At 44.7% G+C, this 26377-nt stretch overlaps 1 protein-coding gene across 2 annotated transcripts in view; it reads left to right on the forward strand.

Moving 5' to 3' along the window:
* Positions 1–2576: 2576 nt before the first annotated feature.
* The window catches only part of SUSD5 (sushi domain containing 5), a 32545-nt gene continuing 8744 nt past the window's right edge, over positions 2577–26377 (forward strand). The window contains exons 1-4 of one of the 2 annotated variants that reach the window (XM_032459346.1): positions 2577–3448; positions 9693–9870; positions 11173–11291; positions 23167–23355. In XM_032459346.1, the coding sequence (XP_032315237.1) occupies positions 3358–3448; positions 9693–9870; positions 11173–11291; positions 23167–23355 (577 nt within the window). In that variant the 5' untranslated portion in view covers positions 2577–3357. The remainder of the gene's footprint in view (positions 3449–9692; positions 9871–11172; positions 11292–23166; positions 23356–26377) is intronic. The other variant, XM_032459347.1, reaches the window with a different exon arrangement.

Genomic DNA, 26377 nt, shown 5'->3' on the forward strand with positions numbered 1-26377 from the left:
CACCACGTACCACCTCCTGGAAGGTGACCACCATACTGTTGTCTCCACAGATTAGTTCTGCCCCTCCGTGAAATGACATATAAATGGAATCATACAGTAGGAACTCTTTTGAGTAAGGCTTCTATCACACAGCAGGACATTTCTGAGATTCATCCATGTTACTGAGTGTATCAGCATTTCATTCCTCTTAGTGTTGAAGGGTATTCTACTGCATAAATATGACACAGCTTGTTTTTCTATTCACCTGTTGATGACCTTTGGGTTGCTTTTAGGAAACCATCTGTTCCTTTCAGCACCAATCTCTTGCTCAATCTTTCTGAAGTGTCTGTCTTAAGTGCGAGACAGTTTTTTTTAGGACAATTTTAAATTACTGTGAATAAAGCTGCTATGAAATTTGTGTATAAATCTTTTTGTGGACATAAGTTTTCATTTCTTCTGGATTTACATCTAGGAGTGGAAGGCTGTGTCTTAGGGGGAGGTGCCTATTTACCGTTACATGAAATAGTCCAACAGTTTTCTAAAGCAGGTGTATCAATTAAAACTTTACAGCATGTACTATATACAACAGTCAAGACACAGAAGCAACCTAAATATCCATTGACAGGTGACTGGATAAAGAAGTTGTGGTATATTTATACAAGGGAATATTACTCAGCCATAAGACAGAATAAAATATTTATACAAAATAAAATTTGCAGCAACATGGATGGACCTGGAGATCATCATTCTAAGTGAAGTAAGCCAGATAGAGAAAGAAAAATACCGTATGATATCACTCATATGTGGAATCTAAAAAAAAAAGGACACTATGAACTCATCTACAAAACAGAAAAAAATTCGAAGACATAGTAAACAATCTTATGGTTACCGGGGAAAGGGGGTGGGAAGGGATAAATTTGGGAGTTTGAGATTTGCAAATTAGCCACTATATATAAAAATAGATTTATAAAAAGCTAAGTTTCTTCTGTATAGCACAGGGAACTATATTCAATATCTTGTAATAACCTTTAGTGAAAAAGGACATGAAAACAAATATATGTATGTATATGTATGACTGGGACATTGTGCTGTACACCAGAAATTGACACATTGTAACCGACTGTACTTCAATAAAAAATAAATAAAATAAAAATAAAAAAATAAAAATAAAAATCTTTACAGAATGCTATCTCTCCAAATTGGGATAGGCCACGACAGATCTGAATAAAGATAAACTTTAGTGGGCAGGGTATAGCTCAAGTGGTAGAACACATGCATATCCCCCTGCCCCAGTACCTCCTCTAAAAACAAATAAACCTAATTACCTCCTTGCCTGCCAAAATAAAGTAATTAAATAATCATAATAACATATAAAATATTTTTAAAAGATAAACTTTAAAATATCATTAGGATTAGGTAGTAATATCCAACTGACAATTCAAAAAACATTAGTGGGCACAGCTCCTGAGGGAATCACTGAGTAATTCCTGCAGGTGCCTTCTAGCCCCTCTCCTTCACTCTCAGCGATAATCAGCCTTTAAATAGTCCCCTCCCACGGGGAGGGTATATCTCAAGTAGCAGTGTGCATGCTTAGGATGTGCGAGGTCCTGGGTTCAATCCCCAGTACCTCCTCTAAAAATGAACAAACAAATAAACCTAATTACCTCCCTGAAAAAAGAAAGTAAAAAAAAAAAAAAAAAAAAGTCCTCTCCAGCCCAGACTTTTGAATTCTCACTCCTCAGGTTACCAGCTAGCTGTTAGAAGAGTAGCTAAGGAAACTCATTTACACTTACCTGCAAATGATTGTCAGGCCTCACTGCATTTAACACCCTAGAGTATTTGTATTTTAAAAGCAAAGTTTTATCTCACAAAGGAATTAATCACCGGTAATAGCTTTGGGGTTGACATTTGGGGAGGAAATACCTTCTTTGTAGACCTCAAAAATTATGTGAGCTGAAAAACGACACCTGTAGGAAAATCCGATGTGGGTCCAAATCCCAGTTCTTCACTTAAAAAGAAAGCAGTTAGTCTTTCAATGTCTCTGTCCTAGTTCATTGTCATGGGGGCAATCATCTGTTCCTTTTAGCACCAATCACTTGTTCAATCTTCCTTAAGTGTCTGTCTGTCTTAAGTGTGAACATTTTTAGGACAGACTGTAGCCTCATTCAGGGTCTAGCACAGAGGCGGGCAGGCTGTGGGAACTCAATAAACATGTGTTGACCAGCTCATGAAGAGGGAAGGAGTCTCTAAACTGCGGAGTGCTCCGGGTGTTATGACAATACTGATCTTTATCACTCTACCTATAAAGAATGCAAAACCCCTCATTCTGTTGATGGGAGACAGGACAGGGGTTGAGGGGGAAGAAAGAATCAATGTAGGGCAGGAACCACTGCAGTATAAGTCACTGGGTCACTTATTTATAATATAAAACGCCCAGCCCACCAGACTGAAAGAATCTTTTTTTCTTTTTTCGTGGGTCCCCGCCTTCCCCTTTAGTGGAGGTACTAGGGATTGAACCCAGGATCTCATGCACGCGAGGCAGGGACTCTACCACTGAGCTGTATCCACCCACCGTGACGCAGGAAATCTTGAACCTCAGGCCCTCTCCCGGTCAAGGAGCTCTAGTCTGGGAGCTATAATGGCGATGACAACCCCACCAGCGCTCTGGGTGTTCTTGGAGAAGTGTTACGGCGTCCCTGGAAAAGCCGTGAAGGAAGCGTCCCGAAGATGCCCCTTTCTGAGTGACTTTCAAGCTATACTTTAAGGGAAGAGGAGTCTCGCTAGTCCGTGCGTTTCACGGCCCACAGTGAGGTAGGCAAGTTAGATTTTTCTTTGTCATAAAAGTATTCCTCCGCTATAGGAGGACGCCAGCCCGAAAGTCAAGAGGCAGAGGGTAGCGTTTAACTGGCCTCCTGGAGGGGCTTGGCCTCTCAGACTGCGTCACCCTTTCGCCGCGGAGGGTCCTCAGGCAGGCAGGCGGGGGTTCCCAGCCGCCGGCTCTGCGCTCTCCCCGCCTCCCCGCGCCCTGACCCTCCTCCCCAGCGACGCCCAAGGAGCTCACCGTCCGGCACAGCCTCTTTTGGCACCGAGGCTTCCAGGTGCCCAGCACGAAGGCGGAGCCCGGCTACAGCCGCCTCCCCGGCGCAGCGGACGCGACCCCCAGGAGGTCGGGACCCCAACGCTGCGGCTCCGACGTCCCCAGCCTCGGCGTCTCCGCGCGCCCCTCCCTCTCAGCGCGCCGGGCGCGAAGCCCGCGAGGCGCGAGCGGAGCGCAGCGCGCAGAGCCAAGTGGCGCGCGTTGGGCAGTGGCCCCAGGGGCCCGCGCGCCGCGCAGCCGGAGCCCGCACTCCTGCCGGCCAGTCCGTGGACGCCCGGACCATGGCTGCCCAGGGCCCCAGTCCCCGAACCCGGCTCTGGGCGGCGGCGCTGCTCCTGCTCGGCCTTCCGCGCCTCTCCGTGCGGGCGGACGGTGAGTGTCCGGGAGGGCCCGCCGAGCGGCGGGCCCGGGGTGACGCGTGGGGTCTCGGCGGGGAAAGCGAAGCTCGCCGGGGCTACTCCCGCGGACCAGCCTAGAACACGGCAAACCTGGGAGGGAATGAGGCGAGTGGCAGTCCTGCGACCCTGCGACTCTGCGTCCCTCTCCCTGCTCACCGAGTCTCCCCGCGCCAAAACGCCCCCGGGGCGACTCACCGCTCACGCGGGGCGCGCACCGGAGAAAACCTGTGCTTTGGTCCTGCAACCCCGCTGCTAGTTTTCGCAAGATATCCATGAAGGTCTTCAAAATTAAATCACGTCCAGGGTGCCCTGGAACTTCCTCTGCAGAGATATAATTTCCCACGTCTGTTAAATGTGCTCCGGACGGCAAGGCCGGTGATTACAAGGCCCCCTCTGCATTTTGGCTTGGTCCAGGAAGACCTGAAAGATGAGTAGAAATCAGCTAGGCAAAATAGAGTGTCCTGGGGAGCGGGAATAGCACGAGCGAAGGCCCTGTGAGAGGCAGGGGAAGTGGGATAAATGATAGCTTGGCTGGAGCGAGAAGTACAAGGTAAGGCTGAACCCAGAGAAACAGATAAGGACCAGATTATTGCAGGCTCTGAGAATCGACCCACCTTTTTGTTTGTTTGGGTTTTGAACCTGAATTCAGCTTTCAGTCCTTCCCTTAAATTAGCAGGACCACAGACTTAGATCAGTTCAGTTTCAAAAAAAAAAAAAAAGCTAATTCAGCTGTGTTTTGATTTTGGAACAAAACCCTGTTGACTTGGTGCAGAAGGATCTCAAAGAAAAGAACCCAGCAGTTCTCACATCCATGAGTGGGCTCGAGTAAATCCAAGACCCGGACAAATTAGTTTGATGAAGGAAAAACCCCTCTGCTGACTTAGGACGCTTGTATATTTTAAAATGTCATTGCTATTTAACAAACAATATTGGGTGCAGGGAGAAGATTTGACAAAAGAAGCATGATGGTTAGGGAAAGGGAAAGGGGAAAACTGCCAGGTATTACCTTAGAATTTTTAGTGCCCTTTGGCCTGAGTGCAGCTAATGAAGGAGGTGTTTTATTTCTCCATGTCCTCGGAGGGTGTTAGAGGAGGAAACGTGAACTTAGAAGGCTTCTAGCGATCGCTGTTAATTTTTCATTGAGATCTAATTCATGTAAAAGTTACCATTTAAAAATGTACAATTCAGGTATTTTAAGTATAGATGTTACATTGTGCGACCATCACCACTATCTCATCCCTGAAACTTTTCATCACCCAAAACGAAGTCCCACACCTGTTAGCAACCAATCCACTCTCTGTTCATTCTTCACTGTAGTGCTTTTTCGCCTGACCTTGAGTCATGAAAATTAAGCTGATTTTAAAGAATGCGAGTAGAATAAATGGGAGCTAAAATGAACTTTTGAACAATGTATACTATTGTACCAATTTTAATTCCTTTTAAAGAAGTATCTCTGCAACTCATGAGGCTTTAGAGTGTCACCCCATTATGACTACTTAAGTGGAATACCAGATGGAAATGGATCAATATGTTGTGCCCGCCTGGCTTGACGTGGGTCATAGAAAATTGAAGGCAGAAATATCACTGAACAAGGTGGAAGTACTGACAGCACCGGAGCCTACTTTCTTGTTAACACTTGCCATAAATGCCTCTGTTTCTCCCTACTCCTTTATTTCCACCTTCCTTCTTCCCCAGTGGAGAATTATTAGTACATTAGCTGTCAAGAAACTCCATCTGCTGAGCTCCAACTTTTATAATACAGCCATTGAACTGAAGAATTATGACCTATATTATGAAAGGATTCTTTTCTTTACTAAATAATACGCTTGACTACACCACTTTGCACGTTTAGGTATTTGTGTTCTATGGTGATGAAAGGAGGAAGAAGAAAGGTTCACCTAAAGTGTGATGTGTGAAGACATTTGCAGAGAGAGAATCTGGAGTTATTACAAACTCCATGGACTTATGACAAATTAAGTCAATAAGATAAACTCATTTGAAAAACCTTTAGTTTTACATTTAACTGACTAGATATGAATCCCATACCTAAGAGAGACCTGCTACTGTATTCTGGAAGTGCTTTTGAAAGGGAAAAATCTTCACATTACCTGAATGAAAATGAACGGTGTGTGGGTAATGATTACAGGAAAAGAGTCATTAATTCAACAGATAATTTACTGAATGTCTACTTTATGCCAAGTACTATCCTTGCTGTGGAGGATAGAATGGAGAGAAGAAACAGGTCCTCGCGGTCAGGGAGCTTAAAATCCAATGGGGGAGACAGTCATTAAGCACATAATTACATGAATGAAATGTGAAATGGTAACTGCGATAAGTGATGAGATTAAGGGACAGAGGTACTATGAGAGCACATATGAGGAGATTTTTGACTTGGTGTAGGAAGTTCTGAAAGATGAGTAAGAATTAATTGGCAAAGAGGGGAAGAAAGAGTATCTGGACACAGAATAGCACGTACAAAGAAACAGTAAGAGGCAGAGAAGATGGGACATGTGATAAGAGACAGAGTGGCTGAAGCCAGGAGTCCAAGGTGGAAGTAGTTCAAGACAATGCTGGGGAAATTGATGCGGGGCCACATAGCCAAGTTTTGCTTTAATCCAAAAAAGGAGAGGAAGCCATTGAATGGTTTCCAGTAGTAGAGTGACTGATCAGACTTGCATTTTGAGAAGATCATCCTGAGAGTAGGGAAGATGGATGGGACAAGACTGGATGTAGAGCGACCATATAGGATGCTATTTCAGTGGTCCAGATGAGAGGGGGTGGGAGTGGAGAGGAGGATGGGGTGAATGCAAAGAGTCTGGAAGAGACCCTTTTTTTGAAGATAAAAAAGTGAGTCCTCTGTGTAAAGATGGTCTTTGAAACCAAGTGTGTAGATGGAATCCTAGGGAAAGGTTTTACAGTAAGAAGAGATGACCTACTTCAGTTTCTCCATAGATTTTTGTCACTTAAGTAAAAATGTTTTATTTGTGGTTTCTTCTTTCAACTCATGATTCATTTAGGGGTGTGTGTGTGTGTGTGTGTGTGTGTGTGTGTATTTTTTTAATGGAGGTACTGGAGTTTGAACCTAGGACCTCATGCATGCTAAGCAGGTGCTTTACCACTGAGTTATACCCACCCCTCAAAGTATATTTTGTAATTTCCACACACAAGGGGATTTTTCTAGGTACGACTTTATTATTGAGAGTTAGTATAACCCAGTGGTTAGGATCACTGGCATGCTGCCAAACTGTCTGGTTTTGTATCTCGGCTGTGTGATCTTGGACAAATCACGAATACTAAACCTTAACTATCAAATGAGGATAATAATAACACCTACATCATAGAATTGTTATAAGGATTAAATTGATGAATATTTATAAAGCAAATTGAACAACACCTGGCCCACAGTAAACACTCCATGCTGGGACTGGTTTGCTAGTATTTTTGTTGAGGATTTTCGTGTCTGTATATTTATAAGAGATGATGGCTAATAGTTTTCTTTTCTTGTGATGTCTTTTGTCTGGTATTGGTATTAGAGCAATGGTGGCCTCATAGAAAAAGTTGGGAGGTGTTGTTCCCCTCTGTTTTATTTTTTAAATGAGTTTGTAGAGAGTTGATATTATTTTCTCTTTAGATGTTTGGTAGAATTCACCAGTGACGCCATCCAAACCTGCGCTTTTCTTTGTGAGTAATTTTAAAATTACTAATTCAATCTCCTTACTTGTTAAAGATCTAGTCAGATTTTCTATTTCTTCTTAAGTCAGTTTCAGGAGTTTGTCTTGTGAAGAAGATTTCCACTTCATCCAAGTTATCTAATTTTTGGCATCCAGTTGTTTACAGTAGTGCTTTGTAATCTTTTTATTTCTGTAAGTGTGGAGCAATGTCCATCCTCTCATTCCTGATTTTAGTAACTCAAGTCTTCTTTCTTTTTTTCTTGGTCATTTCAGCTAAATGTTTGTCAATTTTCTTGATCTTTCCAAAAACCAACTTTTGCTTTTATTGATTTTCTTTATTGTTTTTCCTTTTCTACTTCATTCATTTCTGCTTTAATTCTTATTATTTCCTTCTTCTGCATGCTTTGGGTTTAGTTTGCTCTTCTTTTCCAGTATTTTAAACTAGAAGGTTAGGGTTTTTATTTGAGATCTTTTTTCTTATTTTGATGTAGGCACTGACAGTTATAAATTCCCCACTAGGCAGTACATAACTGCATCCCATAACATTTGTTCTCATTCATCTCAGGGTATTTGCTAATTTCACTAATTTCACTTCTCATTTTCTAATTCTCCTTTGTCTCATCAGTGTTTTAGAAGTGTGTTGTTTCATTTCCACCTGTTTATGAGTTTCCCAATTTATTTGTGTTGTTAATTAATTCTACCCCTGACTAGAGAAAATATTCCGTACAATTTTACTCCTTTTAAATTTACTGTGGCTTATTTTATTGCCTAGCATATGCACCATCCTAAAGAATGTTCTTCGTGCACTTGAGAAGAATGTGTGATTCTCCTGTTGCTGGGGACTGTTTTATATAATCAGTGTTTACTTATATCTAACTGTGTATTGATTTTTTTCCCCTTTCCATTCCATCTTGCCTCTCAAATAATTTTCTTTCTCCCCCAAATACTTCCTTTAGTATTTCCTACAAAGAGGATCTGCTGGTGGCAAACCGTCTTGATTTTTAGCTTATCTGAAAAAATCCATTTGTTTCACTTTTGTTCTTGAAATGTATTTTTGGTGAAGGTAGAATTCTAAATTTGCAGCAGTTTTTTGTTTTGTTTTGTTTTGTTTTGTTTTTTTGCTAGTGATTGTATTCTTGCTTCCATCGCTATCGTTTTAGAAATCAGCTGTCAAACTGCTGCTGCTTTGAAAGTATTCTGTCCCTTCTCTCTGTCTGCTTGGACAGCATTCTCTTTGTCTCTGCGGTTCTGAGGCGTCACTGGTACACATTCCCTTACAGATTTTCTCCATCTTGGGATTTGGTGTTGGACTTCTTTAATCTCTGTACTGGAATATTTATCAGTTCTATGAAATTCACAGGCATTTTGTCTTCAGATATCACTTCCACCTCAGTTTTTTTCTCCTCTTTCCGGGAATTCTGATTCAAGTATATGTTAATCCTTATTCTTTCCTTCCTGTCTCTTTATTGTCTTAATATTTTCCATCTTTTTTGTTTCTTTACCACATAATTGGATGGTGTCATCTGATTTCTTTTCCAAGGATAAGTTCTCTGTTCAGATGTGTCTCATATGCAGCCAAACACATTTATTGCATTTTAAATTTATCAATTTAATTGTATTTTTTAACTTCTAGAAGTCCTATTTTGTTCTTTTTTGAATTAGCTAAGCCACTTTTTATAGTTTCCTATTCTTTGCAGCTATTTTCCAACTTGTCTTTTATTTCCTTAAATATAGTAATCATCATTGTCTTATAACATGCGTCTGTTAACACTAGTATCAGATTTATATTTTTAGGTCAGTTTCCACTATATGTTGTATCTGTTGCTTCTCACTCATGGTGCCTTGTTTCCTTGTACATTTTGTTGTACTTTACTGTCGTACACCCAATAGTTTGTACCTCCCACTGCCCCTCCCTGCCACTAGTAACCACTAGTTTGTTCTCTGTATCTGTGCGTCTGCTTCTTTAAAGTTATACTTACTAGTTTGTTGTAGATTTTTAGATTTTTTAGATTTTTAGAATTTTTTTAGATTCCACATGTAAGTGATATCATACAGTACTTGTCTTTCTCTGACTTGTTTCACTTAGCGTCATGTCCTCCAAGTCCATTCACGTTGCTGCAAATGGTCAAATTTCATTCTTTTTAATGGCTGAGTAGTATTCCATTGTATATATATCTCTTTATCTTCTTTATCTAGTCGTCTGTTGATGGACACTTAAGATGTTTACATGTCTTGGCAATTGTAAATAATGCTGCTAAAAACCTTTTTAAAAGGAAGATTTGAAGGGTTCATCCAGGTAAACATGCCAGGGCAGATGGTTAATTTTTTTTTTTTAAGAAAATAGGAATAAAAAAATAGATGAAAACATTGGTGTAATTGTCATCACCTGGTCCCAGGGATGAGTGCAGTGGGGTGGCTGCTGCGCTTGGGTCTTTAGGCAAGTGGGAAACTACAGTTCTGACACGTGTCTGCTGGAGAGTGAGTTTGCTGAGATTAAATTCCCATGGATGCTGGAGTCAGCCTGTATTTGTACTTGTCCTCACACAGGGAAGCTCTTTGTGCTGGAGGCTCAGAATGGCTCTCAGGGCCTGGACCTGGAGGCGGCTCAGCGTTCCTGCAAGAGCAGAGGTGCTCACCTGGCGTCTGCGGCCGAGCTGCGCAGGGTGGTCCAGGACTGCGCCTTCCCGGTGTGCACCACAGGCTGGCTGGCGGATGGCACCCTGGGGTAAGTCAGGCGAGCTGGGAGGAGCTCTCCTCCTCACTCACCCCGCTGCCTCACCAGGGCGGATTGAGGGGCCAGGATAGGCGGAGTGGTGTGCGTTCTTGCTTTGAGTTCTCATATGAAAACCTTTTTCAGTGCTTTATTATAAGATAGGCTTTGCATCAGATGTTTTTACCCAACTGTAGGCTAATGTAAGTGTTCCAAGCACATTTAAGGTAGGCGAGGCTAAACTCTGATGTTCAGTAGGTTACGTGTATTAAATGCATTTTTGATTTACCATATTTTCTACTTACAATGGTTTTTGTGCAATATAACACTATCATAAGTTGAGGAAGATCTGTAATTACATAAAGCAGTAATAATAGTACAAAATATCAAAAAATCGTGAGGAAGTGTTTTAAGTATGTTAATACAAAGTATTTTTAAGTATTTTAAGTTGTATTGTTGGGAAAGAGGATAAAAATAACATTAAATGTTTATAAGTCGAGGAAGTTTGTTATAAGCTCTGGGGTAACCACTGAAAGAATAGTGAAAGGTAATTTAACTTCCAGACCAATGCAGGAGAAAAAGAGAATGCTGAAAAGAAATTCAAGCAATCAAAATATGGGAAAGAAAAGAGAGGAAGACAGGAAAAAGATCAGAAATAGAAAGATAGCAGATTTAAATTCAAAGAGATGGTGTGATTAAATTAAGTAGATGTGATGCTCTGATTAGGAAATAAAGATCATCGGATGAATATTCTTAAAGTTCTACTATTTTCTGCTTATGAAAGATATCCCTAAATAAATCATGGGGCAAAATAAATTACAATGGAAATAAGCATAGATGCAGACCTGAATGATACTAAAATACGCTCAAAACTCGCGGGATGCTGCTAAAGCTATACCTGGAGGGAATGTAAAGCGCTAAGTGCTTGTGTTAGAAAAGGAAAGAGACTGAAGGTTCATGAACTAGTGATTCAGCTTAAGAAATCTGAAAACAACAGCAAAGCAGACCCCCTCAGGAAAAGGGAACGAGTAAAGAGCAGAGCAGAACTTGATGAAATGAAACCCACACATAATGCTAGAAGAGATCAACAATGCATTGCCTCTGAAGCTTGAACTGATACGTGTGACCTCAACTCAAGCATCACCTGTATCTTTCTGATTTTAGACCTTTGGGTAGAGTGTTTCGGTATTGATACTTTCAGCCCAAACGCCTGAATCAGGAAAATCTCTGCCGATTCAGAGCTGACAACAGAAAAGAAAGGTTCTCTCCCAGTTTTGGTTAGTTCTCCTAACCCGGCGTCTTCTTTGTCTGTTTCAGGGCAACCGTGTGCAGCAAGGGGAGTGGTGAACAGCAAATCATGAGAGCTGTTGATGTGAAAATTGAGAGCAACCCGGTTCCCGGTGGCACATACAACGCCCTTTGTATTAAGGATGAAGGTCAGTGCCAGAGCCGTTATAAAGGTTTTGAAGGATTGTCCTCTTAGTCTGTGTTCTCTAGAGGCTGACCTTAGGAGGAGGATTCACAGAACATCGTGTATCTGGAAGTCTTTCAAAGAAAAGCCAACAGGGCAGTGGGGCAGCGGACAGGGAAAGGAAGAGGGCAGGCGCTGGTGCAGCATTAAGGAAAGTGCATAGTGGCAGTGAGGTGAGGTGGGGGGTAACTTTGGCTCAATCCCGCACGGGATCTCTGGAGACAGTGACCACAGGTCACCACAGTTTTCTTGGTCGGGGGTGAGAGAACAGGGGTATTTATACCACTGCCCCGTCAGACATTGGTTAAGGGCTGCTTCACGGAGATATAACTTCCAGCCTGTTCTTGATTTCAGTGTGCTCAGGCAAAGGGTTCCAATAGCCCACTTCACCCTCCAGCAAAGATGCACAGGTGCCCACCAGGAGCCCTCGTGCACAGGAATGGCAAAGGTCTCTGGGAGTAAGAGCAGACCCCCGGAGGTGTCTGCTACAGCTGCTGACATAGCTTGTCTTTCTGTCTGTCTTCATGGTGGACGGCACATTAAAAAGATGGGGGAGGGGAATCCTTTTTTTCCCTAAAGGAAATTTATAGGATTTAGGAAACTGCCCCCAGGAAGGAAAATTCAACTTCCTTCTGGAAAATCAGCTGAGTGGTGAGAGGAGGAAACCATAAAGGAATCGCCAGGGCGGTATTTCCTGTGCGCTGGAATAAGTACACTTTCATGATCAGAAACACATGCTGTTGAAAGGGAATTTTCATGCAAATGGGCAGAAAGCCATCAGTCGTGGAAATCAGCACAGGTGCTGCCTGGCTGCGCACTGGTCTCGTCTGGGAAGCTGTAAGAAAGACTGGGTGCCAGCCCTAGAGATTCTGGTATGAATGTTCTGGACATTGGGGTTTTCTTAAGCTCACCAGTGATGATAACATGCAGCCCAGTTTGAGAACTGCTTCTCTAATGCAGAGATTCCCAAAGCTCACTGATGATGAGAAATACCAGATGAACTTATTAGAAAGATAAACTTCCAGGCAGCATCCCAGAGGCACCAAATCCCAATCTCCAGGGAAGGGATCAGAGGAGTTGTAAATCAAAGGGCCACAGGGAATGAATGCTACGCTCCGGCTGGTGCGTGTTAGATGTTTATTGGTGGTTGGCGTCTCTGCTGCTTTGGGGTCTCGCTCCGAGAAGGGCTCTACATTTGCTGATTGCAATGGAAGAGTCTGTTGGGAGAGTCTCCTGATATCATTGGTCCAGTCAAACAGCCAAATAATGTGGCCATAATCTGGAAAGGCCTGGGGACAGCAACACCCATGGTTTGTTTTTAAAAACCACGTAAGTGTATTTAAATGATCCTTTGAATCCCAAACGTAGGCAAAGGTTCAGATCCCTGAGGGAGACAGGACAGAGCCAGAAGAAAACCAGCATGACTTTCTCTAGTGATTGCAAATAGGTATGTAGGGTTCTTGAGTCTGATCTCTTGCCCCTGATGAACAAGAGGTATCCATTAGCTTTTGCTGTGTAACGTACCACCCCCAAATGTAGTGGCTTAAAATAACAACAGTGTGTCTAGTTCACTATTTTTGGGGGGGAGTGGGCAGCAATTTGTGTTCTTCTGCTGATCTCAGCTGGGCTCATTCACAGTCAGCTGCTGGGTAAGGGCTTTGCTTCTGGGCACTGGCTGGCTGTTGGCTGTGGTGATGGGGAGGACTGAGCCATGTTTTGCTCATCACCCAAGAGGATAGCCTGGACCTCCCACCTCACAGGCCTTCAAATAGGTGGTGTGTGTGCAAGTCTGTGCCCCCTTGTCCTCAGCTGTAGTACCTGAAGCCAGAGGCTGCAAATACCTGCTCACATCCTATGAGGCACCAAGGTCAAAAGTGACCCCAAAACTGAGTTCCCGCCACACTGATGTCACGTGCCTCCTGATGCTTTGCGCTCAGAGGAGCACAGCTTCAGTTCAGTCGCGTTCCTGCCAGAAGTGCGTAGCTTGAATCTGATCACGAGGAAACGTTAGCCAAACTCAGATTGAGAAACATCCTACAAAATGACTGGCCTATACTCTTTTTCAAAATGTCAAGGGTAAGAAAGACAAAGAAAGGCTGTTCTGGATTAAAACAGACTAAGAAGACGTGACAGTGAAATACAGTTGGTGGTCCTGGAGCTCCCGGACCAGGAGAAGATAGCTATAATTGATGGAATCTGAATATGGATAATGAATCCGATAACAGTATTGAATCAATGCTTAAATGTCCTGATTTTGGTAAGTGTACTGCAGTTTATGTAAGAGAATATCCTTGTTCTTGGAAATGGGTTCCAAGGTTTTTAGAGACAAAGAGACATCGCATCCACAACTTATTCTCAAGTGATTCAGAAAAGAGTGACGGACATAGATACACATGTATACACGTTCATATAGATGTGTGTGTGGGTATGTATGATATGTGTGTTCTCTTTATATACAGATATCTACATCTACACAAAACTGTATCCACCTGTCTAGAGAGAGAGAATGATAAAGCAAATGGGGAGAAATGAAACCAGATTGGTGAATCTGGATAAAGGGTTTATTGGAGTTCCTGATTCTTGAATTTTTTCTATAACTTTGAAATGATATGAAAATAAAAAACTACCTCCCAAATGATCTGCATACTCCTCCCAAAATAACAGTAAAAACAGGAAAGCACAAAGCAAAACCAAAGAAAACCAAAAAACCCTCTGAATCCTGGGGAGCCAATATATAAAGCAAATTCACGATGCCTGTCAGCGAACCAACGTGCGCACCAGTGCTGTTTTAGCAGAGTGAGCACTGTATGTGGTTCTTAGAATCAAAGTAGCTAGCAGTTCTCCAGTGAAGACATACAAATGGCCAATAGGCACATGAAAAAATGCTCAATATTGCTAATTATCAGAGAAATGCAAATCAAAACTACAATGAGGTGTTACCTCACACCAGTCAGAATGGCCATCATTCAAAAGTCCACAAACAATAAATGCTGGAGAGGCTGTGGAGAAAAGGGAACCCTCCTACACTGCTGGTGGGAATGTAGTTTGGTGCAGCCATTATGGAAAACAGTATGGAGATTCCTCAAAAGACTAAAAATAGACTTATCGTATGATCCAACTATCCCACTCCTGGGCATATATCCAGAGGGAACCTTAATTCAAAAAGATACATGCACCCCAATATTCACAGCAGCACTATTTACAATAGCCAAGACATGGAAACAACCTAAATGTCCATCAACAGATGACTGGATAAAGAAGATGTGGTATATTTATACGATGGAATACTACTCAGCTGTGAAAAAGAATAAAACAATGCCATTTGCAGCAACATGTATGGACCTGGAGAAAGTCATTCTAAGTCAAGTAAGCCAGAAAAAGAAATAAAAATACCATATAATATCACTCATATGTGGAATCTATTAAAAAAGACAAACTTATTTATAAAACAGAAACAGACTCACAGGCATAGAAAACAAACTTATGGTTACCAGAGGGAGAAGAGGGTGGGAAGGGATAAACTGGGAATTCAAGATTTGCAGATGCTAACTACTATATATAAAATTGATAAACAAATTTATACTGTGTAGCACAGGGAACTGTATTCAATATCTTATAGTAACTTATGGTGAAAAAGAATATGAAAATGAATATATGTATGTTCAGGTATGACTGAAGAATTATGCTATACACCAAAAATTGACACAACATTGTAAACTGACTATACTTCAATAAAAAATGTATTTAAAAAAAAAGAAAAAATCAAAGTGCTCGAGAGCCATGCATCCCAGAGCAATTGACCTGAGCCTTGCCCGCCCCTCCCCCCACCTCCAGGTCCATGGGGAGGGGCTTGGGTGGGGGAAACTGGAGTCTTGTTCCTACAGGGCAACTCGTGAGGCGGTTTCAGGCAGGCGATGAAGGGGCTCAGGAATGCTTGCGGAGGCGGGATTAGCGTCAGAGGGCTACTCTCTCTTGGGCTTTGCAAAAAAGCAGGATGGATTCCCCAAGGTGTGTTCAGAGAGCCCTCTGTCCCTGTTCCTCTGCCTTTCAGCCTTTAGAAAGAGCATGTAAACCCCTCTCACGTAGCTCTCCACTTTTCCTCAGTGGAGCCTTGTAGAAAGTCAACAAGGGACAACTGTGTGCCAAAGGAAGGTGTAGCACCTCGGCAGGACCCGAGAAGAGGTTCCTGGGGAGTGCAGGTGAGATCTGGCTCAGCAGATGCCTGCCCATGTGCAGTGGCACCTCCAAAGGTTGCCTTTTTGCTGGCGATGTTTCGTGGCTCTTAGCCCTTGGGCTGCTGCTTCTCTCTGGCAAGACAGGAAGAATGAAGGGTGCTAATTCCAAAAGTGGCAGACGTGTGCCTTGTAAAGAGCCCAGAAGGAAAACCGAGCCTGTGGAATGTTCGGGCAGCTTCCTCCTGTGTTCCTCTTTTGAAATAAAGTTCATCATGAATGTAGACATTTCTCATTTTCCTTCCAGTATTTTTGTTTCACTGACAGTGAATTTCCAGTCTGGTGGTGATCTCACTTAAACTAATAAGTGAAGTTATTTTTAACCAACTGGATGTTGATGAAGTAAGCTGCCTCCACTTGGGTTCTCTGGCATTGCTTCTCTTGGCAGCTGGTCCGTGGGGTCGACGGCGTGGGGTCTGGAAGCTTTGAGTCTCCTCTTGTCTTCCCCCTGTGGCACCCGTGTCACTTAGAGTGTGCTTCTGTTTCTCTCCCTCTAAGCCAGGGCTGACCTGGCCACTGTACCCAGCGGCCCACCTCATCTTAGCATTGTGTTCCACCTCCTGTGCACACATTACTCCTGCCTGTATTCCCCATAAAGACAGAAATGGAATGATTCTCTTCCTCTGTGTCATCAAGAAGAGAGCCCGATGCTCACCTCTCAGAGCCATCAGGAGTTGCTGAGGGTGGCCAATTCCCAGGTCTGCCTACAGGAGGCGCTATGCCTCAAGATGGGCTCTGGGGAAATTGATGGGAAACTGGAGTCTTGGTCCAGTTGGTGATGGGAGACTGGAACCAATGAGTTTCAATGCTTTGAGCAGATGGTAGCATTTATTTAGTTCAGGGTCTCCCAAGGGAGTGTGGAAGAGACTGCACTCATTACCAGTGACGTCATTGACATGGCATTGGCCATTTGTTAATGTGTTTGTCCAAGGTAATACAAAGCAGGACTCACACTTGATGTGCTTCAGATAGATAGATGAATGAATAGATGGATGAACGGATGGATGGATGGATGGATGGATGGATGATAGGCAGGTAGATAATCAGGGACTGACGACTCATCTCCACCCTCAAGGAGTTTACAGTGTTTAAGGACAAGTGAGCGATGGATGCATTTCCGTTACACAAAGGAGGAGGGTGATTAGAGACACCACCTGAGGCAGTGGCAGTTGAAGTGGAATTTGAAGGACTTTGTTTCCTGGAGATAAGATGAGGGAAAAGAGGGCACTGCAGACAGAGAGAACAGCTGGAGCAGTGACAGGAAATCTAAAATCCCAGTGGTTTCAGGGGGACTAGCTCCAGGCCAGCCCCTGTACTAATGCTTCAGGAGAATGAACTGGGTTCAGAACACCCTTGGGGACTTGAGTGGCTGCCGGGCAGGTCTGAAGTGGCTGCAAAGGGCGACCCAAATAATCCCACTGCGGTTTGCAGTGAGGCCCCCTCCTCCGCCACCCACACACCCAGGCCTGGACGGCATCCGGTCTGATCTGGGCCAGATCAGTCTCAACACACAAACAGCCTGCCCCCAGGAATTCCAAGTGTCTGGCCACCAGAGAAACTGTGCTAATGGGTCCTAGCGCCCCCGGGGCAGATATCTCTGTGACAGCTTTGTGGCTGGAGCTGTAGATGGACTTTTCCATGTCGGAGCTACTGGGAGGAGCCCGGGCCCCACCGGAGTGCGGGTGCGACCCATCCGAGCGTTCAGGTGATTGTTCGTGGCCTCCTGTGTGAGGGGGAGTCCGAAGTCCGGCCCCCCCCCCCCCCACGTGAATTCCCAGAGCTGAGAACTCCAGGAGCAACTCCGTTCTCAGGACTTAGAGATCCTTGACCGGTGCTGCCCCACCACCGCCTCTGGACCTGCGAGGGCCACTGGCTTAGAGAACTTTTCTACACAGCGTCCTCACAGGGCTCAGCGTTCCGGAGGAGGATGGAAAATGGAGCGCAAGATGCGCTCCGGTTAGAGCGGGGACCACCCAGACATTGACGGGGATGCTCACCAGGAGGATGTGCTGACCTCTCGATCCCCTCCACCAGCGGCGACAGGCTCAGAGAGAGGCTGCCCAGGCCACAGACAGCGATGTGGAGCTTCCTGACCCCAACGCCCAGGTGTTCTGCTGCGTCCTCGGCCCTCGGGGCGAGGCGGGCGGGGCAGCCTGCATCCTCGGGTCGCAGAACAGCGGCCGTGGGGCGGCTCTCTTCACAGACTCGGCCCCTCTCTGGCGTGGGCTTGGCACCCCCAACTGCCTTCTGCACTTCTGTTTATGCTTAAAAAGAATTCTTGTCTATCCCCGGCCCTTCATGCCTCATCATCTGCTGGTGAGGACGAGCTGAGAGAAATGTCCAGGATGTGGGAGAACCCTGAGTGCCGGGCGGGGCAGGGTTGGGGCAGGGCGGAGGCCACCTGGTGGGTCAGGGGAGGTGGGCCTGGACCACCCCCATCACTGGATCACGCTGGCAGGGACGCAGCATTTTCACTCTAGCACATGCCTGCCTTGGGAGCCCGTGATCTGAACCACCAGGATTTCGGACTCAGATGCAGTTCAGATACAGAGCTTCTGCTTTCTTTCTGTATCCTAGGCACCTGCCCATACCCATCAAGGCCTGATCTGCTTCAGTTACTCAGTAGTAAGGTCATTTAAAGGTCTGTCTTCCCAACACAGCGACTCAAGTCCACACAACTAACTCTTCTAGGATAACTTTAGGGCAATTCATGTCCTCATCAAGTTGCTACTCCATGTCCCTTTAGCTACCATCCCATATCTCTCTTCCCTTCATGGCCCTAAAATTCCTCCACATTCGTGGTCCCCAGGGTCATCCCACCCATCATGCCCTCATTCCTCTGTCCACTGCTTTCTGGCTTCTATCTGTCCTATTGGGTGAAACTGCTCTCACCAAGGTTACTGGTAGCTTCCCTGTGGCTAAATATAGTAGCCATCTCTCCCCCTGCAATTTACCTGCTTTTTCTGCAGCCATGGTCCTTGAAATACAGTTTCCCTTGACTTCCTTTGGGTCTTCTTTGTATCTGTCTGGCTGCTATGGTGACCTCTGTGAACTCGTCATTCTCTGCTCACCCCTCTGGGGCTCTGACCTGGGCTCTCGCCTCCCCTCACTCAACTCTCTAGGGACTTCAGTTTTCAACTAAATTCTCATTAATTCCAAATCATCTTCTCAAGCCTACATCTCTCCACTAAGCCCCAGATTCCATACATGCAGCTACTTATGGACCCTTCTCTTGCACTTAAAACTCCACAGGTCCTTAACCTCCCTTTCTCATCCCTTGCCCCACCCCCTCCCCTTTCCCCTACAGCTTTTCAATCATAACTTCTGAAAAACAAAAACAAAAACAAAAACCTCCTTTCTCAGCATCTCCAGGATCTCCTGGCTCTTGCCTCTGCACCTCACTTCAGCTCTTGTCCTACCATCCTGGGCATCCTAACTGGTCCTCAAATTCCCAGGCTTGTTTCCTCAATCCAGTCTCTACCCTGCAAACGGTGCTCCTTCTAAAGTGCCAAGGAGATAGTGTTATTTCCTGTTTTAAACTCTTTCATGGTTCCCCATTCTCCACCAGATAAACTCCAGACTTCATTGTAGTTTTGATTTGCATTTCTCTGACAATTAGCAATACTGAGCATCTTTTCATGTGTCTGTTTCCACCTGTATGTCTTCATTGGAGAAATGTCTGTCGAGGGCCTCTGCCCATTTTTTTGATTAGGTTGCCTGTTTTGTTTTCTTTTTGTTACTGAGTTACATGAGCTGTATATATTCTGGAGGTTAAACCCTTGCCAGTCAGATTGTTTGCATGTATTTTCTCCTGGTCCGCAGGTTGTCTTTTCATTTTGTTTATCCCATTGAGGTATCTTAAAGCAAATGTTGGACATTATATCATTTCAGTCTAGAACATTTTAAAAATAATTCTTAGGAGGGGAAACAGGAACAAGCATTATGTAGATTCCAGTTGATAGTAATTGATTTAAATGTATTGATTGACCCAGGACTTAACTGCCTATGACCTTGCTGACATCTTGCAAACACTGTAGTATTACCAGGGTCAAAGGCCCACAAGTTGGAAACCATTCTCTCAAGGCATGGATTCTTGCCAAATCCAATTCCCCTTTGGAGAGACTGTGAATAATTTTCAACCATTTATACCTCCTGCTGAAAAAATTACAAATTTTCTGGAGGGGAGGAATTTTTTTAATTAACTTATTTCATTGAGATTGAATTTACATTAGCAAAACGCACAGGTCTTAAGTTTGATAAGTTTTGATAAATGTACACACTTGTGGAATCAACACCCAATCAAGTTATGAAACATTTCCTTCACCCAGAAAGTTCCCTGGAGCGCTTTTCCAAAAAGCCTCTGCCCCTCCCCATTCCAGCAAAGCCAGCAATCTCTGTTCTGATTCCCATTACCGTATATTAGTTTTACCTGTTTTCGAGGGTAGTTTTGTTTTGTTTTGTTTTTTAATCTAGAACAAGGATGGTCCCTGGATGAAGTGTGTTACTATCACCTATGAACTTGTTATAAATGCAAATTCTTGGGCCCTAATCATGACCTACTGAGTCATAAACTCAAAAACACAGCTCTCTCTGTGTGTGTGTGTGTGTGTGTGTGTGTGTGTGTGTGTGTGTGTGTTTGTGTGTTTTACAAGCCCTGCAGGGATTCTGACACACGTTCAAATTTGAGAAGTGCTGATATAATAAAAATCCACAAACCACAACTGCCACCTGCAGAACTATTGAGAAGGAGCAGTAATGATTCCCCACATGTAACTTTCTCCAGAGAAGAGGGTCCAAGTAGGACCAACTATTTCCCGTAGCTCACTTGCGGGGTTCAAGTTGGGAAGGTTAGCGAAAGGAACGAATCCAGGTTGCACCTGGAAATGAGTGGTGTTTTTGGCCTGCACTTGGTTGTGTTAACACATAGAACTGTTGTCCTGGAGCTGCTGAAATCACACCAGCTAAGAAGCAGTGTGTTTCCTGCCTTGGACATTTGTGGGAAATCCAGGAACACGTGGTATGTGTGCCGAGACTCTCGGGAGCGTTACTGTGGTTTTCCTCAGCCAGACTCTAGCCCATGGTGTTCTGGAAAATAACCGTGAGGAATAAGATCCCATGGGTCTGGCAGGGTGTGAAGTTGGCCTGAAGTCCTCCTTTATCTACTCTCAAAACAGTTACCCTGCTCCTCGATTTTCCTTCCAAGGAGTTGCGGTTGTGTTCCGCAGACAGGGCTGTGTGAGACTGAATGTATTTAGCAGTCCTTTGAAAGTGAGTGAATGAGGAAGGGCCTCCAGTTCCCAGAACTAGATGCTGGTAAGAGGACAAAACACTGGGATATCCAGCTGGGGTCCCAGGAGCTGAGGATGGTAGGACAGAGAGGGAACCTTTCTTCCCCTGAGATACCAACTGGAATTTGGTCCAACCTGACTTGACTGAGGAGGATGACTCTGATCCATTCTCATCAGGATGTGCTGCTCAGACTACGTGAACCCAGTGGAGGTGCCCCGGGTTTGTGGCAACTTTCAGATGGGCTGCCTGTCCCTACTTGCCCCATGGGTGAAACAAGCACTCGATCTCCTGGCTCCTCGGTCAAGGTGGTTTGTGTTAAAATGCAGCACTCTGTGCTGACTCCCTGAAGTACAGCCACGTTCCTTTACACTCAACATCTCTCGTGTTAAAGAACATGTATAGCAATGACTCTCTTTGAGAAAGTGATACCCAAACTATAAGCCCTCAGGCCACTCAGGGTGGCTTACAGCACAAAGTATATTTTCTTTTTTCATCTTTTCTCAGCATAATTTCTTTTAAGCAATATAAGGACTAAAGGCTTTCCTTTCCAACATCAAAAATTAGAAGAGAAAATTTGAATTAAAAATTATTGCCCCTTTTTTTTAAAAGCATCATTGCATCACTGTGATGCAGCAATTTTATTTCTAGTTTATCCTAGTGAAAGAAAATATAAAAATATACACATGGAGGGGGGAGGATATAGCTCAGGGGTAGAGTGCATGCCTAGCATGCATGAGGTCCTGGGTTCAATTCCCAGTACCTTGAATAAATAAATAAATAAACCCAAAAGCAAACCAACCAACCTAATTACCCACCCCCAAAAACACAAACAAAAATAAACACACTGGGATGTTTATTGTAGCATTGTTTAAAATAGTGAAAACTTGGAATCAGCATAAATGTCTGTCTAATGATTAAACAATGTGTGCTACAATGTAGTCTTTCAGAAGATTGAGGTAAATGGTACTAATGTGTCAAGAGCTCTAAAACATTAGGGGAAAAAGGACTTCGGTTTCTAGTCCAGCATGAAAGAAAAGAAACCAAATCAATAATTAATAACCTTCCAAAACAGAAAGCACCAGGTCCAGATGACTTCACTGGTGAATTCTACCAGACATTTCAGGAAGAAATTACACCAGTTCTCTACAATCTCCTCCAGAAGTTAGAAGCAGAGGGACTACTTCCTAACTCATTCTGAGACCAGCATTACTCTAATACCAAAGTCAGATAAAGACGTTACAAGAAAAGAAAATACAAACTATTATTTCTCGTGAACATAGACTCAGAAACCTCAACGAAATACTAGCAATTTGAATCCAACAATGTATAAAAAAGAATTATACACCATAACCAACTGGGATTAATTTTAGGTATGCAAGACTGTTTCAACATTCCAAAAGCAATTAATGTAATCCCACAGATCGAAAGGCTGAAGAAGAAAAAGCACAAGGTCATACTGATAGATGGAGAAAAGCATTTGACAAAACCAGTTGCCACTCATGATAGAAACTCAGCAAACTAGGAACTGAGGAGAACTTCAACTTGGTTAAGAACGTCTGCAAAACACCTAGAGCTAACGTCGCACTTAATGGAGGGAACCGTGAAGCTTCCTACTAGATCAGGAACAAGGCAAGAATGCCCCTTCTTTTTTTTTTTTTTTTTTTTTTTTACATTTTTTTTTATTGAGTTATAGTCATTTTACAATGTTGTGTCAAACTCCAGCGTAGAACACAATTTTTCAGCTATACATGAACATACATATATTCATTGTCACATTCCTTTTTTTCGCTGTGAGCTACCACAAGATCTTGTATATATTTCCCTGTGCTATACAGTATAATCTTGTTTATGTAGAATAGATAAACAAGAATGCCCCTTCTTACCAGTGCTTTTTTCAGCATCACACGGGAAGTCCTGCTGTACCGCACACTCTGTCATGGATCAGCACTTGACAAAGAGCACCTACCACTTCTCTAGCTAAGGCAAAGGGAAGCTTGCTGCTGGGCGTATGTCTCTGGGTCCGCCTTCCAAGCAGACATTAGAGGGTAATGTTGCCTGACAGTTTTAAAATATAAAGTTGTAGCACATTGTAGCACATGTATTCATTCAAGTATTTTTTGAGTGCCTCCTCCGTGACAGGCATTCTGCCAGGTGCAGGTGTTGCCAGGGTGAAAGGAGGTCTCAGTTTAGGGCACAGGCCACACCCACAGGGGTGGGGTTAGGGGTGGGGAGGGGGGGTGCTTTTTATGTTTTCTTTTCTCCCAGGCTGAAAAAGTCCTGCAGAATTTGGGAAAACTGATTGTGATTCCTTGTCCTCAGAGAAGCCGTGTGGAGACCCGCCCTCGTTCCCACACACCATCCTGCAGGGACGCACCGGCTTGGAGATGGGGGATGAGCTGCTGTACGTGTGCGCCCCGGGTCACGTCACCGGCCGGCGCGAGAGCGCCTTCACCTTGCTGTGCAACAGCTGCGGGGAGTGGTACGGGCTGGTGCAGGCCTGCGGGAAAGGTAAGCTGGGCCGCTCGCCTCCACCTGCCCACCTGCTGCCCGCTCAGCGGCTCCACCTGGCTGGCCCTCCTCCACGCGGTCCCCTGGAAAAGAGGCTTCCAGATGGTCCCCAGTTCTGGGCCTGAGAACATCACCGCTTGGGTGCTGGGTGCTGGCACAGCATTTCCCAGCTGGGGGTGAGGGGTGGATCAAACCTTTTCTTCTCTGAGGACAGAGTTGACCTTGGGTTAACCTTCTAAGCTTATTTCCCTGGAAATGTGATGGAGATGAGGTACCATAAGGAACAATGCTTAGGGTAAAGATGCCCCCGGATTGGTAAAGTGGGCTGGAAGGGCTGTCCTGAATACAGGGTAGGAAGCCCAAAGTTGGTGGTGATTCTTGTGACTGGGCATGACCCCTGTGAGGACCCTGAGAGCTGTGACAGGGTTGTAACAAGAGGCCTGTCCCCAGATGGCCCCATTCCATCGTCATCATATACCTGGCTCCTGCATCTCCCTGCTGCTCAGCCCCTTGGGAATTGTCCCAGTGGCAGAGATCACTCTCTCCTATGACTCCATGGGCCTCAGGCCAGACCCTGAATGGTCCCCTGACCCCACAGGGCTCCTCTCTCTCCGGGACTCCGTCAGGGACCACCTTTCTGACACATCCTGACTTGTGGGCACCAAACAGAGGCTGGTTCTATAGCACGGGATGACTCTGGCACCACGGTGTTACTGCATTTATAGGACAGTTTGTCCTTAGAATGTCCCACAGGTCCTATGAGACAACCACAGTGAGACTAGGGCGCTGCCTTGTCTGTGAGCTTCACCCACATTGCTGTCTGAGCCGTGGTTTCTGGTATTCATTGCTATTTACTGTCCCGAGTGTGAAGACACCGCCCGTTATTTCTGCTGGTGGTCATCTGGCTTGTTCTTGTGTTGTGGCTGTCAGTAATTGTGCAGCCAAGATTGTTCTCGTCCACCTCATTTGGTTTGCATGCAAACACATTTCTCTTGGCTCCTGGGAGTGGAATCACTGCCCATAGGGTAGGTGCGTGTCCAGCTTTCATAAAGGCTGCCGGAGAGTTTTCTAAAGTTGGACCAGTTTCCTCGCCCACCAGCTCTGGTCCAGCCTCCTCACCAACCTTCAGGATGGTGAGGCTTCTTTTTACCTTTTTGCCATTTTGGTGACAACTCTGTGGTGACCTGTCACATCCATTTCTCAACTTGAGCACTTATCACGTGCTAACCGGGTATTAGCATTTCCTCAGTAAAGTGTCTGTCCAGGATTTTTGCCCATTTTTCTAGTTGATTTCAATTGATTATTTACATAATGCAGGATTTCTTTTTTTGCATAAAATTCTCTTAACGTGTTGCAAGTATTCCTTCCCATTCTGTGGCTTCTCTTTTTTCTCTTGGATGTTTTTCAACGAAGAGGGAGATTTTGCTGTTGTTGTCTGTTTCACTATTTCTCAAACCCTCGGTGCACCATTAAAAATTTGTTTTCTAGTGACTGATAGACTAACCTTTTCATAGAATGCAACCAAAATGAATTAATATCAAACTAAAACAAAGATATTGCAAATAGAAATACAATTTTTCATCAAAGTAAACAGACATAAAATTCTCCTATCAAATTGTTACAGAAGCTTCTAAAAACTACCTCACAATGTATCCGCTTGCCTTGCTGCAAACCAGTAACAAAGTTACAGACTGGTCAAGTTCCTGAAGCCCAGGTTGAGCAATCTTCTAGCACTTTCTACCATTGCTGCTGCCAGTTATAACGGATTCACCTGTCTGAGGAAATCAGGCATAAGACCTGGCTTCTGTGTGTTGAATGTTTCACTTCTTCAAAGCCGACTCCCACCCTCCCTGAGATGGCAGTGAGCTGGTTGTGTTTCTGGCGAGGCTGCACCGCCGTGACCCAGCCCCGCCAGCTTGTTTACGGGCCCCAGTAGAATAAGGACTAAATGCAGGTTTTGTGTGTCTGAAATGGTGTTTATTTTCTCACCGCAAGGCAGAGTTGTTGGAGCTTTCAGTTGCCGGGCCGGAATTTTGGTTTCTTCACTTGGGGGAATAGAGAGACCGTTACAGTTCTCATTACTCTGTAGATTTGATATTTAAAGTATCCGTGTCATTCTAAGAAGTCTGTGTTACAAGAATATTGTCTCCAGGTATTTGACTCCCTTTTACACTTATTTTTCCAGTGACTAGGGAACTGCTTCATATCAGAGACAAGTCCTCTTGAGAGAGAGGCCCAAACCAGGGTCTGGAGCTGGACGCATCTGGGTTGGGACCCCAATGTTCCTTGTACGGCTGGCTGGCCGTTCATTCATTCACTCACTCACTCCCTCTCCTGTCATTTGGCAGGGTCCTAGGTACTGTAAATACAGAGTTAAGCCAAACTGTCCCAACCCTAAAGGAACCTCTAGTAACCTGGGTGTCTCAGGGGAGACAGAAAAGCAGTAGGTGAGGTGGGAGGAGGGAAAGCCCGAAATGAGGGGTCTCAGCAGGTGAGATTTTTAAAGGAAGTGCGTGTTTCCAGGTGGAAGAGGTGCTCAAAGAGCTCGAAGGCTGCACAGATCCCGTACATGGATGCAAAAAAGTGTGCACTGGCTTCACAGTAGAGCAAGGTTCGGGCAGCCTTGTGTTCTCCGTGTGTATCTGGGGAGTGGGGTACCTCCCTGCAGGGAGCACAGGAGGGCGTTGGATGAGGACGAGGGCGGGGCGGAGGGGAGGATTCAGGGGTCGAGGAGCTGGCGGGGTTGTTCCATTGGCCTGCTTGCTGCTCTTGTTATTCTAGATGGGAGACACATCACTCAGAACACGACCTGTGACCTGGGCCTTCTCCCTTTCACCCTCCTGCTGATTGAGGAGGGTATTAGGTCCCTCACTGAAGGGATCTAAAGGGATTTGTGAGATGCTGGCGCCTCACTTCCTGGTATGTTATTGACTCCAGCCCCCTTGACAACAGATAATCCAAGGCAGTCCGCAACTTCTGCCGTCTGGGACTTGGCTGGGAAATTGGCCTCTGCCAGCTGGCA

This window comes from Camelus ferus, chromosome 17, assembly GCF_009834535.1.
Source record: "Camelus ferus isolate YT-003-E chromosome 17, BCGSAC_Cfer_1.0, whole genome shotgun sequence".
In the NCBI taxonomy this organism is placed as follows: Eukaryota; Metazoa; Chordata; class Mammalia; order Artiodactyla; family Camelidae; genus Camelus; species Camelus ferus.